The sequence below is a fragment of the Myiozetetes cayanensis genome, unplaced genomic scaffold, assembly GCF_022539395.1.
Source record: "Myiozetetes cayanensis isolate MyiCay16 unplaced genomic scaffold, myiCay2020 scf18, whole genome shotgun sequence".
Classification (NCBI taxonomy): domain Eukaryota; kingdom Metazoa; phylum Chordata; class Aves; order Passeriformes; family Tyrannidae; genus Myiozetetes; species Myiozetetes cayanensis.
This window is the reverse complement of record NW_026087389.1, coordinates 15,860,127-15,879,404: the sequence shown is the minus strand read 5'-3', so window position 1 is coordinate 15,879,404 and position 19,278 is coordinate 15,860,127. Positions and strand designations below refer to the sequence as shown.

Here is a 19,278-nt window from a genome sequence, read left to right as displayed (position 1 = left end):
TTCAGCTTATTAGACTCTTTTCCTTCTGTAAACTAGAGGCAACTCTAAAATTATAGCTCAGATGAGAAAGAATAAGCAGTGAAAGTTGAAATTATTAGCTGTCTGACGCTGAGAGAAGGTAGTGGTGGGATAAATTACAGTACTATTAATAAGTAGTTGAAAGAGCGATTGAGAAAATGTCTTGCCTCAGACTCGTCCCTGGTCCTTCTGATGCCCTGGTTTTTCTGGAGGGATTAACTGAGATGGGGAAAGAGTGACTGTGCCATTTGGCCCCAGGTGCAATCAGACACTGAAGGAAAGTGTTTATAACCTGGAAAAAAACCATCAGGTATTGTAAAATAGCTGGATATCTTATTCAACTGTGGTATATTCAGTGACTCCACTGAATCTTTCTTTCAGTGGGAGGGCTGTATTTCGCCAAGAGTAGGATCTAGATTTGGACAAAGTGCAAGTAGAGGGAACAGAAAAGAAACATGTTAAAGGAATAGAGTTCATCCTGTGCCTTTGGAGTACTGCATTGTTTCTTAGGACTAATGCATATTCCATGGCTGTTTGAGGATTTTTTCATTTCTTTGGCTTGTTGCCCCTTTGTTTTGTAATGAGAAGAGAGGGTGGAAAGACTGTGGTACGTGCTAATAGAAACTATGAGGAATCTTACTACTTTTTTTTTTTTTCCCTTTTATTTGCTCCTGAAAGGGATCTTTCTTACATTAAAATTATGGATGTCGGAAGGAGTTATCTTGTGAACAGAGTGATGGATCACATCCAGAGCCGGATTGTCTACTACCTCATGAATATCCATGTGACTCCTCGGTCAATCTACCTCTGTCGACATGGAGAAAGCGAACTCAATCTGAAAGGGAGAATAGGAGGAGATCCTGGGCTGTCTGTCAGGGGGAAAGAAGTACGTACCTGCTGGACAAGCGTGACGGGGTTTTGTGTGGGTCTGTGCTGTGCTGTTACAGCTTTCTTCCTCCACAGCCTTTCCTCTTAACATGGCTAAGAAGGACTTTTTTTAGTTGCGTGTTTGGGTAGTGGAAACAGGGTGGGCACTTGGTGTGTTGTGATTTGGTCTGTACTCTTTTATCTGTTTGTCTTTCTGCTGGCTGAAATTCCTCTTTATCCTGCAGCACAGAGCAGCTGGCAAGAGGGCTTTATTTTTTAACTGTATCTTTGTAAAATCCTGACTAGTTGGATAATCGGGAAAATACACAAGTTAAAGCTGAAAGGAAAATTCCTGGAAATGAAGTCGGGAACCGCAGAAGACTTGGATTTTCCTTGTACTACTTTTCTTTCCTCTCCTCTCGCACTCGGATAACGGAGTGTGTTGTATTTCTTAGTGAAAACTTTGACAGTATTTTGGAGGAGTTATAATGAGTTTACAGAGGCTAGAGCCCATGTATTCCAAACTGGACACAGTGTGTTGGCTCTGAGCCCTCATCCAGTGTCTCATGGTTTTTCTTTCAGTTTGCCAAAAGCTTGGCACAGTTTATTAATGAGCAAAATATCAAAGATCTGAAGGTTTGGACCAGCCAGATGAAAAGGACGATTCAGACTGCTGAAGCCTTGGGAGTGCCTTATGAGCAGTGGAAGGTTTTGAATGAGATAGATGCTGTAAGTTCTTCTCTTTTAAGTGTCTAATAAGTTGCTTTGATTGCTAGGGATGAAGGAAGTACTTAGTATTTTAATAATATGCCTTTTATGGGATGGAAAGTCATTGAAGCTGCTTCTAGAGGCTGGAAAAATTGTCATTAATTCCTGTTAACTAGGCTAAACGTTTTATTAAATTTTGCCTTAGTTGATTTATTCTTGCTGTGTCTTTCCCAGTAAAACATTTCCCTGTTGAAGCCATAATATTATGAAATTTTGGGTAAGTGGGGGTTGGAAAGAATTTTAGGGTAGTTGTGGCTTGCTAGTTGGCACTTCCAACTGCACCTCTAAGATATATAAGCAGGCTTAATAGATGAAATGTGACCTCGTCTGTCCATATATGTAACTTAACCTATACAGGCATTTAATGATTCCTTCTAACCACATCTGAGTCCAGCTGAGTGTCCTGTTTATCATGTATGACAATTTTAAGTGTCAGAGTAACAAAATAAAATCGTTAAAGGTTATTTAGATATGGTTTTATTTAACAGTGATATCTGTTTTTGGCATTGCTGGAAATACATGGGGTTTAATTGTTTTCATAACCTACAGGGAGTGTGTGAAGAAATGACATATGAGGAAATACAGGAAAATTACCCGCTTGAATTTGCACTGAGAGACCAAGACAAATACAGATACAGATATCCTAAAGGGGAGGTATGCTATTTTTAATTTTTTAAGGTGAAGGCTTCCTTGTCTGATTGAATACATGCATGCTGGCCTTAGGAAAAATAAATTTTAAAAATCAATGAAAAGGTTATTTGTTGTGCTTTCTCCAAAGTACATCAGAGCTTGCAACATTTGAGCCCAGACCATTTAATTTGAGTCAGGGCTTGAAAAATAGAACAATAAATTTAGAAAAACAGTGGAGAGCTTTGATCTTGTGGGCATGGGCTCTGTGCTGGTCCTGCAGTGATAAAGCAGGAAGAATTACAAGGCTTCAACTGTTGCATATGCAAGAATACTGCCAAGTTGGGCTGTTTCTATTCATCCTTGCTCTTGGTGATGGCTGTTTTGCAGGCAGCTCTGGATGAAATGCTGGGGGAATCTCAAGCTACATTGGTCTTTCACTTTATTACACTCCTTCCCTCTGGGAAAATCACTTGGTGACAGCTTTTCTAAAGCAACCCCATTACTGTGCAGCAATTACCAGATGGTCACAGGGCCTGTCAGTGGGTGCTGAAGGCTCAGGATTCTGGGCAGCAGGGTGGAGGAGTAATTGGACCAGCTGCTCCCTGTTTGTGTCGTGGGGAACCAGAGCTCTGTCATCATCTTCCTCAGCAGTCAGGAGCAATCACTGTGATAAGAGCAGCGTTCCTGGGAGTGTGACCCCCGGTCCTACTAATGAGGCAGTCATTAAGCTGCAGAGTTCTCCTAATCCATTTGAACAAGGACTGTTTGTTTTTCAAACCGGTGCCGTCCTCCGGGATGGTGACAAACATTTCAAACTCCCTCAGCGCCTTGGGGTGATTAGTTGAGCTCAGCCGTTTGTCAAAGGTAGATTTGTGTGTTTGTCAAAGGCAGTTTTGTGTCCCTGGTAACAGTCCCAGGGGGTTTGCACAGCTGGCTGGAGAGCAGGGGCTTTCTCTTGCCCTGGGCTCAGTCAGAAGGACCACTTTCCATCCTGCCTTGGGACCAGGGCAAAGGCTTTTGCTGTGGTCAGTCCCTGCCCTGCTGAGGGATGTGCTGAGTTCTCCACACCTGCATTGCATGATGTGTTTCAGAAGTATTGTCTTTACTGTGGACATGAAAATTGACTTAATCATGCACAAGCAGAAACCCTGCCGTTCACCAGCAGCAACGTTCCTGCAGCAGATTCCCTGTGCACTCGAAAGAACATCCATTCTCCTCGCTCTGGGATTTCTGGTGGGATGGTGGCTGCTGTCACCAGGCCGCTTCAACAAGCCCATGGTTTGTTTTCAAAGGGCAGCCTGAACAAGTTGAGCTTTGTAAAGTCTTTGTGTGCTTACTGTAGGCTGGGCTTCCCAGATTTTTGCTTGGAAGAGGGATGCTTTTGAAGATGAGGTATAGGAAATAATGTGCAAGACTTAACCTGTATATTTGCAGGTGATGTGAATTAAATTCTAGGGATTTTGTGGAAATTCTTGATCAAAGTGGCTAATTTAATAAAGGTTTTCCATGAGGGAGATTTATTTTATGTGTCTGCTCTTTGATAGTCTGGAAGACCCGAACTGTGTGCTCAGTTTAAGGAAAATTATTATTACAGTATTGTCTGTGCACTATAGAATATGAAAGTAAGATCCCCTGTATATACATACACTGTTCAAAGAGTTTTCCCTTTTTAATGTGCTGTGTATTTCTCCTCCCCACCCAGTCCTATGAAGATCTTGTTCAGAGACTGGAGCCTGTAATTATGGAACTTGAAAGGCAGGAAAATGTGCTTGTCATATGTCACCAAGCTGTCATGCGCTGCTTGCTCGCGTATTTTCTTGACAAGCCCGCAGGTAAGTCTTCCTTGATATATTAGAAATGGTCTGTTTTTTTGAAAATTAACTGATTAAGGTTCCAAACACTAAATTCTAACCGTTTCCTGTATCATCAGGGGGTGGTTGTGTTAGGCAAGTACCCAAGTGTAATTTTTTTATATTTGACCCACACTTGAATCTTGGTAGGTGATGTTATTGAGCTGCTCCTCACCTGAAACTGTTTTTTTGCTCTGTTTGATTAGCATCTCTGTTTGCATGCTAGGGAAGAAAACAGATATACTGTCAGATGAAAACTCATTTAAGTGGTTGACCTGTAACATAATAAAGAAGTTGCTTGTAACCTGTATTTCATATGTAATTTATGGTTCGATTTCTCAGAACAACTGCCTTACCTGAAGTGCCCACTGCATACTGTCTTAAAGCTAACGCCAGTGGCTTATGGTAAGTGGAATTAAGTATATGTAATATGTGAGTCTTAACTGTACTGTCTTTGTCGTCAGGAAAGGTTGTGAAGCATTTAAATCAAACCTAAGTTTATTTTGCTTTACAGTGGAATTGAACTGTTAGGTTTGACATTGCCTGTTTGCCTGCACAGCTTTGGTTAGAATCAGTGAATCTTTTGGGTTACATTTGCTTTGCCTTATGCCAGGAAATACCTATGTGTTAGTGAATGCCTAAAATCACCAGTGGCTGTAAGTGCTAGAGGACAGTTCTGTGCTCAGTTCTTGTGCTATTCCACTACTTCTGGCAAACCCATGCATTTACTCGTCTGGTACAGCAAGATCTCAGTTTTCCTTGATGTATTGGAGGGTATTGCTTTTTAGAAGACCGGCCAATTTACATTTATATAGGTTTATCATCATACAAAGGGTGTTCCCTTAGCCTTTAGTAGCTTTGTTCTCTTTTCCTGAAGTGTATTTTTTCATGGACCTTCACAGTACCACACACATCACCTTGTTTGTTGATGTTGGCATGGTTTGTCAGCAGCTGTTACCAGTGCTTGGCTCAGGGGCTTTCACTGGGCTCCTCTGCCAGCTTGGGCAGCGTGGGGTGTGGGTTGTAACATGCCCTGCTTTGGGTTTTAGGCTGATTGCTGATGAAGTTCTGTGTGTTTCAACCTCAGCTTAATGTGTACCTGCTGTTAGTTTAAGTGATGGCTGAGTTGTATCTTCTGATATTTCATCACACTTCAGAAGATCATCTATAGACAGAGAACTATCTGCACAACTCACCAGGAAATGGATTGCCCAAAAATGCTAGTCCAGTCATGAGTCAGAAGTGCAAAGCTGTTTTTGATTATCAGCTTTGAAAAGTAGCAGTCTAGACCTGTATTTTGTTCAAATGTTAAGTTTCAAAAAAAGCTGAAACAAAGTACATTATGAAACAGAGTAACTGCCACACTGGGAAATCTGCCTGAAGAGATTTTTGTCATTTAATTGCTGCATTGTCCTACAGTAAAAACTGCCTGTGCTGTGGTGACATCTGGTGTTCCCATCCCTGCATGACAAGCTGGAGTTTTGAAAATAGAGATTTAGAGCAGTTAAAACTACTTTTTTTTTTTACTCACTAGTCTCTAGCCTGTTTCCACTGAGATGTTTTTGTTTGGGGTTGTCTTTGGTTTTGTGGGGGTTTTCTGATGAATTTTTGTTGTGTGTGGTTGGTTGGTCGGTTGGGGTTTTTTTGTGGGTAGCTGGGTGACCATTCATAAATTTTAAGAGGGCCTGGATGTTTACAGTGTGTGCTCACACACTGAATGAGGAAGGAAACAAAACAATACGAAATACTGTCCTTGCCCTTTTGACCACAGTGAAAGAAATACCACAGTCCTATTTTTAAAGAGTTTGGTATGGATGTCTGATTAGCACAGTTCAGTCAACCTGCTTTTTGGAATTCAGCCATCTGAGGACACATTTCTGCAGGACTGATCTCTGGTATTATTTCAAGCTGATGCATCACTCGGCTCCAGCGAGGCAGGATGCAGGATCAGACCTGGCGTGTTTAATGCCTTCCAGCTGATCCTGTTCTGGGCAAATGCCTCCCCCGGGGGTTTGCTCATCCTGGCGCTGGAAGCAGCATCATTCCCGCCTTAAGTGTCTGATCTGCAGTAGGGGAACATCTGTTAGAGCCTGACAGTTGGATTAGGATAAATGAGACCTTTACCCAGCAATCCAGTTTAGAGGTGGTCTGTGTGGGAGCACACAGGAAGGAGAAACTGCAGCTTGCTGTAGGTACGAACTTGGCCATCAGTAATTAAAAATGAACTGGGAGTAGGCACGTTGTGGAGTAACTCATGTCCCTTTAGTTTATATTTAAAGCTTTCCATATGATGCTTTTTTCAGATCTTAAACTCAGTAAGAACTGAGAGGTCTTTATGTAACCAGGCTTAGTAAGGCTGTAAGACTGTGTAACCAGCCATTAGTAATGGCCAGCAGCAGGGGCCAGAGCTTGTTTTGCTTGGGTCACAGTGGATCCGTGAACAGAAGGAAAACTAAGGGTCCTGTTCCAGTGGGAGATGTGTGCTTCTCCTCCTTAAAACCTGTTTTATGGTTGACTATTTTTCTGAGTGCTGGCCCTCCTGCAGTGCTTGCAGTGTATCTGCCAAATGGGCTTTCTCAGAATAGGTTTCCCTAAAGGAAGGTAAATACTTGCCTTACTAATTTATTTTTTTTTCAAGTGCAGTGTCTTTCTAAGAAATTATTTTTTTTTGTCTTGTACTAATTCTGTGGAGTGTGTTATGACTTCAGGAAATAAGTGAGGAGAAAAATCCAACAGCCTATTTGTGATAGAAGATGGTCTCTGTGGTAGGTCAAAGGAACTATTAATGAATGTTGTGTAGAGTAGGAGTAGCTTACAGAGGTTATGCTCATGTGAGATACAACAGTGTTTGGCAGTCAGATATTTCTTACAATGCTGGTCCCATGGTAGATTGAGTAATTATGTAATAACCTAAGTTTATACCATCTGGGAAATTGTTGTTTCTTCTGACCGTTAAATTTTTCTTCCTTCACTGGAGTTTTGAATTTTTGAATGTAAAGCAGAAGTTCCTTTTCAGGAGTCAATGCTGGAGTTCCATTTAGCTGGGGATTAAAGCTGTTTTGCATGTGTAGGGGAATGGGGGTTGCTAACAACACACTGTACCTTTTTGTGATCATTTTTATGTTTAAAAATGAGAGCAGCGTTTATCTTCTGTATTACAGTGAAATTCTAAGACATCTCGGATGTTTAAAAACAAAAGAGTTACAAGTAAGAACTTTCTCACTTGAACATTCACGTATGTTTAACAAAATAAGAATTTGTTTCAAAGAAAATAATGGTAGAACTAAGGTGAGGAGATGGATTATCAGACTGAGAGTAGTGTTCCTCACTAGATTAATTAAATAGATTAATTTCAGTAGCTTTAGCTCTTCATAATTCAGGCAAATTCTGGTATAAATCAGAAGGGTGGAAAGTGATTAACCTTCACCAACTCAAAATTAGATTGCATCTTTACTATAACTTCACTTTTAAAGCAGGTGTATTTTAAAAAATGTTTTTTTATCAACAGGATGTAAAGTAGAATCTATATTTCTGAATGTGGAAGCTGTAAACACACACAGAGATAAACCCGAGGTAAGAATATCTCTCAACTTGGAGAACTTGATGTAATGTACTGTCTGAGCTGATTTTCCTTGTCCTTGTGGTTAGAAATGATTTGATAACTTGACTGAGTGTATTTAATTTTATGTATCAAGCTTTACTACTGGTTTACTGTTGGCGGGGAAATCCTTTTTACTGGGCAAATTTATCTTTATTATATGAGTTAGAGCTGGAATAGTTTATCTTCAAAAAATGAATGTGAAGTTGAAGATGTGGTGTCAATCTGAAAACTGCATGAAGTCCTGCCAGGCTTTGTCACTGAGCAGAAGTAGGGTGTAGTCCAAAAGTTATGTTGTGAATGCCACGCTTGTTTTGGAGAGAGAGAGAGATCATCAGCTTTTTAATCCCTGCGATCCTTGCTGTGTGAAAAAGAGGAATTGATGATGTCACCTGTGTTTTAAGCCAAAGCTGGAGAGGAAGACTAGATCTCGGGATACAGCAGGACAACCGGGGCAAGGAAATTGAGCGTTTGTGTGAAATGTAAGTGCAGATGAGATGTCAGACCACGGCAGCTTCATGATCTCCCTGTGTCAGGCACGTGTTTCTCTGCTCCTCAGTGTTGACCTGAGCTTAGGTTGATTCTGCTGCTTGTGCAAAGCTCTTCCATTGTTATGTTCTGAAAGTTGTGTGAAACGTGCCATGATTAAAAATCTCTGGTCCCCTTGCAGATCCTCATGCTATTGCAGATGCCCCCAGGTGTGGCACTGATTCCATGCTGAGGTTACAGGTGGTGCCTGCTGGTGAACTGAAAGTCAGTTTGATAACATGAGAAAAAAGGACTGTGTTTGGTGGTTTTCAGAACAATGGCTTATGGTGGAAAGGACTATAGTGATAAATGTATTCAGTAGGGCATAAGACACAAAATGCCTTTCTTACCTGAGGGCACACTTTTGTGCAGAATTCATGCTGGAGGGCTCTGTGAAGAAGTTTTGTTGTAATGGCGTGGGCATTCTGAGTTCTGAAAATACTGACTTTTGGTCACCCGTAGCCAAGACATTTTCTGTTAGACAATGGCTTTGCATATTTATTCTCTACTTCCCTTTCTGCTCTGTCATTCTGCTTTACCACTTTTGTGTCTTAGTTTGGTTTGTCAGGTTTAGGAAATCTGTTTTCACAGGGCCTGAAGTTGGAGAAGCGTGGTGAAAATAAATGAGGATGTCTCGGAGCAGTAGGTTATCCGTGTTAAATAATGTAGATGAACTGAATCTTTCGTTTGGCTGATTAAAATATTGGTGCTGGTGAATTTACAGCTTGCTAAATGTTGTTGAAAATAGCATTCCTCTAACTGAGGTGGTTTATTTCAAGTGACTGAAATAAATATCCAAGTGACTCTCAATGTGTCTAGCTGGTGATGTGGCCATGCTGGTGTGGGGTGTCTGTGTTCCAGGTGCATGTAGAGGATCATGCAAACAGTTCCATTGCAGTGGACACAAAGACACAAGACTAATGGGAACAGAAGTAAATTGAGTTAATGAATATTAAAAGAAGAAAAAAAAAAAGGAGCAGAGGCATTTTTATTAAAACCTCTCAAATTCCCTTCTCCCTCTACCCCGAAGGAAACCCAGCCTGGTGATTGTGGGTGGTGACACTGTTCATTTAGGAGGTCTGATTGAAGGACTGAGTTGGTCCTGTTTGCATTTAAATGCTGCTCACAGAACTATGAAAATTTCAAAAGCTTTGATTTTCATCACCTACAAAAATGTCAATTACTTCTGTAAAATTAAGTTTTCAAGTGGTCTATTGAAGTCAGAGCATTTAATTAAATGCAGCATCACATAACAACATTGTTAAACAATGAAACTGTTGGATTGAGAATTGCCCAGTGGGCTGTTCTGTGCCCCCACCAGTCACTTGTAGTCCAGAACAGTGCCCTCCTTTTGGGCTCAGCTGAAAGCCTCTATTTTCACGTGGCAGAAATGCAGGCAAGGCTCTGGAGTGTTTGTTTCTGGTATGTGTGAACTTCATTGTACCATGGTGGTTTTGTCTGGAGCGGATTGAAGCCTTGTGTTTGTCGGCAGTACAGTGGCCGAAGTTCTGACCTTTTCCAGTGAAGGAGTCTATGGTCTTTTACTGAAAATAATTCAGGGGAGTTGCTTTGGGTCCCCTCTTTGGGCCAGAAAACAAGCACTGGGGTGAAATGTCTGCTTTGCATCTCTGGCTTAGTTGGTGAATGACTGACAGGGAGATTGCTCGTAGCACGAAACCCAGATTTCCTTTTGAGTTTGGGGAGGGGAGAGGGAGGTGGTGGTGAAAGCTGTGAAACAAGTAAGACTCAGGCAGCCTGTCAGCATGAAGTTTGAAGAACTGGCAATGATTTGGCCTAAAATGGGTCTCGTAAGGAGCTTCAGAACAGTTTATTATAGTCTGCTCTCTTGGTAGAAGGGAGAATACTGATTGCAGGGTCTTTGGGACTTGCATGAGGTGTATGGGGCAGGTGTGATTCCTGAGCTGGTTCCATGTGGCTGCCCTCAGCTGTACTTCCCAGCAGGAGCATTTGGCTGTGCTGGGCTCTTGGTTTTGTTTGGTTTTGAATAATTGAATGTCATGGTTTTTTCTGCAGCCTTTGCAAAATGAGGTGACACCTAGTTGGTGTAATCAACCTTGAAAGATTGGCGTGTCTGAGAATATATCTTTTAATTTTGTCAGGGTTGGTATGTGCCTATAACACAAACAAATGTCACAAGTCTTCTCTTGGGACAGAAGTGTGTGGCATAGTTCAGTAAAACACTGCAAGTTGCCTAATGGATAGATGTGTATGTGCTGAAGCACATGATTAAGTAGATTCCTGCTTGGGCCTGTAAAAGACTTCTTCCTAAATGTGAATGACTTGAGCTTTTGGTAGTGCTGTCAGCGGGGGGTCAGTGATTGCTGTAAATACATTTTCCTGCTGTCTCGCTCTGGGACAGTGACTGGCTGTCACTCTGCTGCACTCTTGGGGTGTGGGGGGTTAAAAAAAAAATCACTGCTTCTGAATCAATGCAGCTGTGTACTTGTGAAGGAATCTGATGGGTGGTTTTGTTGCTCGTACTGCTGCATGATAAATATTCTCTGTATTTTTATTATTATACAGAATGTAGACATTTCCAGACCTCCCGAGGACGCTCTTGTAACAGTCCCTGCTCATCAATGAATCCTGTGTGCTGATCAACTATTGAACTTGGGGTGCTGTTTTCATCCTACTACTTCAAAATAAATTGAAAAACTAATAATTTCAATCACTTTGAAATAAAAAAGCCCCACCCCAACCCAACTCATAATCCAAACCAAATGTCTGTACAGCCTTGAAAAGATTATCAAATCACAATAAAACTGTTGCACTGGCTGATTTATTGTGGATGACTTATCAAACATTGATCGGCTCTTGCTGGAGTGCTGGTTTTGTAAATTGCTGTAATTTAAATATCCTGCAGCATTAAGTTTTACTGTAGCAGCCAGCAATCATTTAGTGCTAGTTGCAGTGTATTTATGAAAGCCATGAAACACAACATCCTGTGTGAGATAAGAAAGTCTGAAGTTTGTTTTCTAGGCACCAGTACTATCTGTTTCAGTGCCCTTGGGAGTGATTGGACTGCTGTGTAGTGTAAAGTAGCAACCCATAGTTGTAAACCCCTAATCCTGCTGGTCCATAGCACTAGTGCTCTACACATGCTAATTAATAATGTACTGTTGGAGAAGGGTAGCAAGTCTTCACTTAGTTCCAGGACAATTATTCAAAGAAGAGGAATGTGTATAAATGTTTTTAATATATGACTTTTGTTAACAGATGTTCTGCATTAACTCGGCTTTAGGGTTTGCCCGTCAGCAGAAGTGATTTTAAATTCCCTCTTTTCCTGCTTCTTGTACAGACACGGCTGATCAAGCATTTACAGTTCTGCTCCAGTTGTTTTGTACCCAGATTTTATCTGGGCTCCAGTAAGCACCACTTGACTGTTTCAGAACAGGAGGGTTAGAGGATTTTGAAGCTGGGTTGTGCTCCAGCAGACAGGGGATCTCAAACCAGCAGGGCATGAATCCAAAACTGAACAACTCTCACAGGCTGCAGGTTGTTGGGGACGTGGTGCCTCGGGGCCTTCCTGGGCACGATGGGCAACATGAGGCCATGGGAATCACCTGTGCCATTGAGTAGACACCACTAAGGTAGGAAAGGCAGAAAACCCACCATATCCTGGAACTGTTTTCTAAGGGGGTCTTTTAGTCTTGAATGTAAGCAAGGGTGAATGTAGGTTGTGGAAAGCTTTTATCTGTTGGGTTTCTCAGGTAGTACGTTTTTCCAGAACCAGGATTTCAGAAAGAATGTGTTGCATATCTGCACTTCTAAAGTTATAGTGAAGTTTTCAGAAGTTGGAAATGTCTGCCATAACCAAATAACCTCCTGGCCAAAAAGCCTCCTGCTGTACTGCTTGGTATTTAGTTAAACCAGCGTCCCAGGATGGGCTGGGGGAACCTGGATCATTTTCCTGTTGCTGTTTATGACCGTGACACAGGAGTGTTTGGTCACTTTTCCTTGTTTAATTGCTCCAGCCCCTGGGCATGAGCTCTGGAGGAGACCTGAGCTGCCATACCCTCTTGCACACACCAGTTAGCGAGTGTGGTTGCTCTTACCTGACAGCTGAGGTGGCATTCCCAGGGGTAGCAGGGATCTGGCCAGAGTTGGGTACTGAGTAGCTGCATGGAGACAGCTCGGAGTGCTGTCACCTCTGCAGGAAATAATTTAAACTAAATGTGTTGCATTTTTGATGGAGCCAAAACGTGTGCAGGTGTCTGCTGTGGAAAAACTGAGTTTTGCTGCTTGAGAAAGGAGGGCTCGGGCTGTCGGAGAAAATGGACGGGGAGGATGGACAAGGCAGGAACGTGGCTGGAGAGGAAAGCTGAGCTTGCCTGTTCTGGCAGAGGTTGTAGAGGAAGGAGAAGCAGCAGAAGCACCCAGGACCCTCCACCCCTGCCAGCTGCTGCCAGCCCGATTTCCTGGGGCTGTGGCTGCGTGTTGTTCTCTGCTGAGCACAGCACTCATTGTGCTGATGTGTGCAACGGAGTGAAGCGGATATTTAAAAGCAGAATGCTCTAAGGGGTCTCCTCTTACAGCAGGATTGCTCAACAGTCCTCTCTGGCTTACTTCCTCAGTAACAAAAGGCCTGATGCTGGACGGGGAGTGGCAGGGACAGTTGGTGGCACAGCTTTGCCGTGGGAAAGCTGCCTGATGGAGGCTGGAATGTTTGTATCGTGCTGTTTATTTCTGTCTTTGTGCCTGTGTTGGTTCTTGTCCCTAGAGGCTTCTCCTTTTCCTTAGAGGAGCCTTTCTGTGAAATCTTCCTGTTCTGCTGTGAAGATCACAGATCACATGTAGCTAAATCAAAGTAGAACTGGGATGGCAGGGCCTGTCCTGTTCAGAGACTGACAGCACTTTGCTGGGGGAGGCTCTGCTCTGTAGGGAAAAACTGTACGAAGGGAAGAGTGTAATGAGGAGAAGAACAATGGTGATATAGGAGTGTATTTGAGTTAATCTGTCTGTTTTGAGTCTTTTCAGGGAGGACTGGGTGAGATGGACCCTTGTGTAAGGCAGAGTGACGCTGCTCCTGCCTCAGGGAGCGGGCCCTGGAAGCAGTGAACCCCTGCCTGGGCTGACTGAGTGAGAGTCCGTATGCCTTGGTAGAAAGAGTATTCACAAGAGGTGTGTGTGGGTTTTATTCCCACTGCTGTGTTTCCCAGCCTCTTCAGACCATGTTGCTGCTGGTGTGTGGCAGGATGGTGGTTTGTCCAGGTGTGTGCTTTGGGAAGGTAGTGCTGAGCAGTTGCAGAGCCACCTTTTGGTCCCAAAAGTAGGGCAGTAACCTCAGTCACCTTTCTGAGCAGCAGCACTGTCCTCATTGCACAGCTCTTCCCTCTGCATGCCCTTGGCTGTTCTGGAAGTGGATACAATCCCAGCTGCCATCATCTCATCTAATGGGATTCCTATGAGTAGGAATCCATTTATTGTTAATGAGGATACTGGTCCCTTTTTAAGCCTCTGTTCATCTGGTCTTGCTCTTATATATTGTGTTTGTCTAAGAAGCCCTTGGGGGTGTTTATTAGGGTTTATCTGAGTTTTCTTCCCTCACTGTGACAGTTCAGTGCTTCGCTTCCACAGCCTGTTTGTGTTTATTCAAATCCAACCACTTTTTGGTTTCAACTTTCTTGCCTGTGTATTGATATTCCCCCTGGGTCTGTCTCACTTGCTAAGATGCTGCTTTCATCCAGTACAGCTTATTTCAGTCAGTGAGAGGTATCTTCTGCCATGCCTTAATCACCTTGTTTCCTTTTAGTTTCATGTTAGAGCTCTCTAGTCCTTGTTGCTTGGGGATTAATTCCCAGTACCCCTGGATTCCTGCATACTGATGCTCCATTTCATGCTCCATTTAATTTTCTTTGAATCAACATCAGATGATCAGCTTAAAAGATTTCAGCCAATATTCTTGGAGTGCCTGTGGAGACATCTCCACAGTCCCAAGGAATTTCTGAGTATAAGTTGCATAAGTTGCTAAGAAAAACACAAACAAACACACCAAATGCCAGCATGTTCTGTTGGCTGGTTGTTTTTTTCCCCTGCTATGTAGTCATGCAGAATATGACTTGTTCTGCCAGCTCCTCATGTTCTTAGACAGATGTTGGTGCTTTCTGTGTGTCCCTTGGTGTAGAAGAGATGCTTCCTCTAGAAGCTTCTTCCTGAAATTGGGTTGTTGCTTTACTTTCCTTCAAAGAGAGAAGTCAGAGTGGGTCAAGCCATGTGCTGGTGGGTGCAGGGGTTTTCAGGACTCTGCCCAGTGTTCTGTGTGTGTGTTCTCAGAAACCTTTGTGTGGTGTTTAGGGTGGAAAACAAGGGAATTTACCTGAGAGCTTGAAGACTGATGAGAAAGGAAAGGGCTGACATGGATGTAGGAGAACTGGTAAGGGCAGAAGTGATGTTGGCACACTTCAACCCCCAAAGAAGATCTGGTGCTGCTTGTTTATATCCTGTTTTCTTAAGAAATGGCTAAAAATCTAGAAACTGGGGTTGAGGAGAGGATTGAATTGCTTTTTAAGTTGATGTGTTTTGACTGATGGTGTTGTGTGTCTGGTGTGCTGAGAGTGCCCCTTGCTGGGTGCTCGAGGGGCTCTCCTTTCCCTGGAGTTGGACTGGAGAGACTTGTTTGGAAAGTGAACTCTAATGAATGTGGTTATAAAGCCACTGAAACATACCCTGATGTCAGTGTGACATCTGCCAACATGCCTGTGTACCCTGAAGTGCATTTAAACTTTATGTTACCAGCTCTTTAGGGAACACTTCATGTTACCAGCTCTTGAGGGAGTTACTCAGAGTTCTTCCAGTAACTTGGCTGCTCACAGGGAGGATCAGAATTGGCTTTATGGCTGCTGGTGTTAAGGAGTCATTTCCTGCAGTGTTCTCTGAACAAGGAGAGGTGGGCGTCCCTCCCTCCAGATTTTATTGATGCTTGTGTGGTTTATGACCTTTGCAGTGTTCTGTTTCTCCTTTTACTATGTCCATAAAGACCAGGAGAGACAGGGCATTAGAAAGATGTGGTTAAAACTGTGGTTAAAAGGATAAAAAGGTCTTAAAAACCGTCACACTGTGATCTGCATATGGTGTACAGAGACCAACTGTCCTACCAGACCTGCTGTAATACATATCTTAGGGATGCTTTTCACCAGCAGCAGAGATCCTGCTTTTGGGTATCTGAGGGGCTCTGTGAAGTGCCTGGAACAAAGTCAAAGCCTGGTTCTGACTCCAGCTCAGGGACTGGGACCATTCCTTGTGTTTTACAAACCATTTTGAGGAAATAAGCATTCAGACTTATCTCTAAGTAATAGCCTGGTGTTAAGCCAAACCACGCCTGGCTGTGAGACCTTTGCTTTACAGTCTTTTTTCTGTCTTTACATTTGCAGAATGTAGGTGTGGATCGGTCGAGAGAAGAAGCTTTGAGGACAGTGCCCACCCACCTATAGCTCCAGCCCCCGGGGCAGCAGCCCTTCCTCCAGCGCAGCTCAGGGCCCAGAGGTGGAGAAGGTGTCGGAGCGGGTCGGGATGAACACGCCTCCCCTTCCCTTTGAGACATTTCGAATGTGATTCCGCTTCTTTGGAGAAAACCTGTAGTTGTGGATAACTCCCAGTGCCGAAAGGTATCAGTAAAAAGATTGTGGGAAGCAGAATGGAGTTGGTTTTAAGATTTTATTTTTTTTTTCATATGTAAATTTGTGCAGTTTCAGTGGGTTTTTACTGTTCATCTGTGCAAGATGGTTAATTGCCCGTGTTGATTTTACTGTCAGATTTTAACTAGACTTTACTTTCTTTTTAAGTGTTTTTCTAAGAGTTCCTCTTATTTTTACTGTGAATGATTGCCTAGAATTACGTGGAGATTTTTTGATGGTGTATTTAAAATGGGTGAAATTTTACATTTTGAGCATTGGAGGCTTCATGTTGCAAAGCTGCTTTAAATGGAGAAGCCCATCAGCTCTGATAGCTGTTCTGTGTTTTAAATTGAGCTTTGGTTTGCCAACAACAACTTACAGTTTTTCTGAAATTTCTGAGGGGAGACTTTCCCTTTGGAAAATCAAAGCATTAAAGCTAGATTTGCTACCTGAAAGATTCTGCTGCTTCAGTAAGATTTTAACATTTTCCAGTCTTCAGCTGTATTTTGGAGGGCAGTGGGGGACACAGTATTAAGTGGGGGGCATAAGTGTGAGTACAGCTGGCAGCTTGGGGAATGAATGAAGAGAGAGACAGAGAAAGACAGACATGTCCTGTCTGCTGCAGTTATGGGAGGGGATGAGCAGCTTCTCTGAGTTTGGAAGGGAGGGGAGAAGGATTCAGACTGTCAGGGTCTGAAGAAGCTGCTTGTCTTGTTAGTGTTGTGATTATTTCTTTTCTTTAGGCAATTTTTGGAATGTATTTCAACATAAAAGTATATGTTTCTCTTTTATAGCAACATTTAATACGTACATCAGGAAACAGTACAGAAAGGTTAGGTGAGTTTAACCATTCTAACAGCTCATGCAAGAAAAACACCAGGTAAATTCTGAAATAATTTTAACATGGCACTCCTGCCTTGAGGGTTTTTTTTGTATTGTTTTTAAGCACCTTCCATCATCCCAGTTCTTCTCTGCTCTTTTATGCCTAGTGAAACTCCAGTGCTAAAAATGGAATTGTCTATGTCTGTTGAGGCCACAGCCTTTTTAACTGTACTAAATCAAAGTGTATTTTGTATGCGTGTTACGAGACAGCTGAAGTGAGCTGCCAGCACTGCTGCTGGCTCTAGCTCTGAAATGAGGAGAACTATTCTTTGATAGTTTGACTGTGTTTTTTCTAAGGAAACTCTTCAGTTAATTCAGCTTTTACCACGTAAGTTGTTGGGGTTGTTCTGTTGTTTTGTTAATTCCTGTGTGAAATACCAGGCCCTCGTAACATCGTTTTGCAGGCAAGGGCTACATCGTCTTTTGTTTGTGCAGGGTTTATTAAATAATGTGCTGCTGTTGTGATTAATTTCTTTTAATAAGCTAAATTCAGCAATATATTCAGCTCTGGAAGTAAGCCATAGAGCATCCCTGGATTCTGTTTCAGAAGAGGAATGTGTGACCAGAAAGACTTGCTTCAAGTGCTGCTGTCTAAAGCTTTGTGTGTGTGTGTGTGTGTCATCCCTGCATTTGGTAATGCCATTTCAGACCTTATTAATTCAGCTGTGTCTGTAGTTATGGAGTGAGGAGACAGCCCACACAGCGCTGCTCAGAGGAGTTAATTTATTGATGTGGAGTTAACAAGGCCACCTTTGTGGTGAAACTGTAGGAGTAATTCCCCCTCCTCGCCCCAGTTTGGCGTGGGAAAGCCAGGCAACCCTTGCTCCTGCACCATCCAGCCGTGACAGGAGTGGTTAAAGTTTTTACACTGAGAATGTCAGGCTTTATCCCAAGCTACAGAGGGCAAATCCCAGGAGGCTGCATTAAAAAAGCAGGATTTTACCAGCAGATTGTGATACTTCTTGAGCTCAGACCTGGCTGAAGAAATGTTGGTGGAAGGAAAATATTGCCCCAGTGAGAGCTGAGCCCAGAAACTGCTTCTCTTTGCTGGTGAGCACGGCTTGAAGTGTCTCCTCTCTCCCTTTGTTTTACCTCTCTGAACTGTCAGAGGTGCTGTAACATCCTCGAGGCTTAATGTTCTATGTACAGTAGGTATTTTTATAGCCTGCTTTCAAATATACTGTGATGAGTGTTTTACTACAATGGGTGTTCAGTAAAAAGAATTGTATACAAGTGTAAATAAACTGTTGTGCTGATACTTGAAGAGGAAAAAAAAAAAAAGAAGTTGTCTGTTCTGTGTTAGGAAGGTACTACATCAGTGACTGCATCCGACCCTGGCTGGCAAGAGCAGGTGTAAATTTGTATTTGTATTTGAATGTAGAGTTGAGGTGAATGTAGATTTGGAGTGAGTGATGGGTTCTCCTGGGGTGTAACCATCACTGCCTTTCTGGGAAGGCACAGTTGAGAAATGCAGATTATTGTCACTTTCTAAAAGTGTATGTCCCCCCTCCTGCCAGACTGGTCACGGACAGGAGAGGGGAAAACCCTTGTCTGTGTTTGTACCCATTTACTTTACTGCCTCTGACTGTTACTGCACTTGCCTGGCTCAGATGCAGTCTCTTGAATGGGATTGTCTTTTCTTACATCGTTGGCCTTCGTCGTGATCTTTCAGACAAATGTAATCATTTGACCTTTGATCCAAGTAATAAAGATCAAATGCTACAACGTGCACCCGTGTGTGTTTCTTTCCTTGTCCAGTTCCAGTGGCTGAAGTGCCAGGTGAGCATTCCTGCACCTCAGCAGGTTTCCACAATTTCCACAGGCGTAGGAATTGCACCAGTGTTACGAGAGCTTATCCATCAGCTTAAGAATTAAGTTCATTCACCCCACTGATTGCTTTACTCTGCAAATAATTAAGTAACAAACTCAGTAATGGAGGAAGGAAGTGGAAGAACTGATGATATAAATACAAGCCAAGATTTGCACACAGCAGAAGAGAAAGGTAAGACTTTATTAGTTTTACCTGGTCATTGGTATTAAGATCTGATCCACACCCTCAGAGCTACACTGTTCTTATGTTGACTTCCAAATGCTGCCTGTCAGTACAAGTTTGCATGCAGACATTAGGTGGAGGGAATAAAATTTGCAGGGGTGTTTGTCATTCTGAAGGATAAGGACAAAGTCATTCTGAAGGATAAGGACAAAATTAATTACTGCTTTGTGGTTTAGAGTTATATACTCAGATTTTTCATGTCTTGTTGATGGCTGTATGCCTCTGGATGCTAACCAATGTATTTTCTCTGCTAAGTGGGAGGAGTGTTTTCATTGTTTTTCACTCCACTGTGCATTTCTGTTTGGAGGGGAGGTGATTTTTTTGTTCTGTTTTAGAGCTTTTAGGCTGCTTTCTGGAACAAATCCTTTAATACCTCCATCTTCCTGTAGTATGAGGATGACCCAGACCTGATGAGTGAGTGAACTCTTGACTTTTGCTGCCTGGCAGGTG

At 42.7% G+C, this 19,278-nt stretch overlaps 1 protein-coding gene across 5 annotated transcripts in view; it reads left to right on the top strand.

Annotated features, from left to right (window-relative positions):
- The window catches only part of LOC126638678 (6-phosphofructo-2-kinase/fructose-2,6-bisphosphatase 4), a 51,650-nt gene extending 33,146 nt beyond the window's left edge, over window positions 1-18,504 (top strand). For 2 of the 5 annotated variants that reach the window (XM_050312763.1, XM_050312762.1), the window contains exons 8-14: window positions 697-904; window positions 1,468-1,614; window positions 2,203-2,307; window positions 3,986-4,115; window positions 4,476-4,538; window positions 7,642-7,706; window positions 15,651-18,504. In XM_050312763.1, the coding sequence (XP_050168720.1) occupies window positions 697-904; window positions 1,468-1,614; window positions 2,203-2,307; window positions 3,986-4,115; window positions 4,476-4,538; window positions 7,642-7,706; window positions 15,651-15,710 (778 nt within the window). In that variant the 3' untranslated portion in view covers window positions 15,711-18,504. Of the gene's footprint in view, window positions 1-696; window positions 905-1,467; window positions 1,615-2,202; window positions 2,308-3,985; window positions 4,116-4,475; window positions 4,539-7,641; window positions 7,707-8,135; window positions 8,214-10,803; window positions 10,879-15,650 lie in introns of those variants that run through there. The other 3 variants (XM_050312765.1, XM_050312767.1, XM_050312764.1) reach the window with 2 other exon arrangements.
- Window positions 18,505-19,278: the final 774 nt, after the last annotated feature.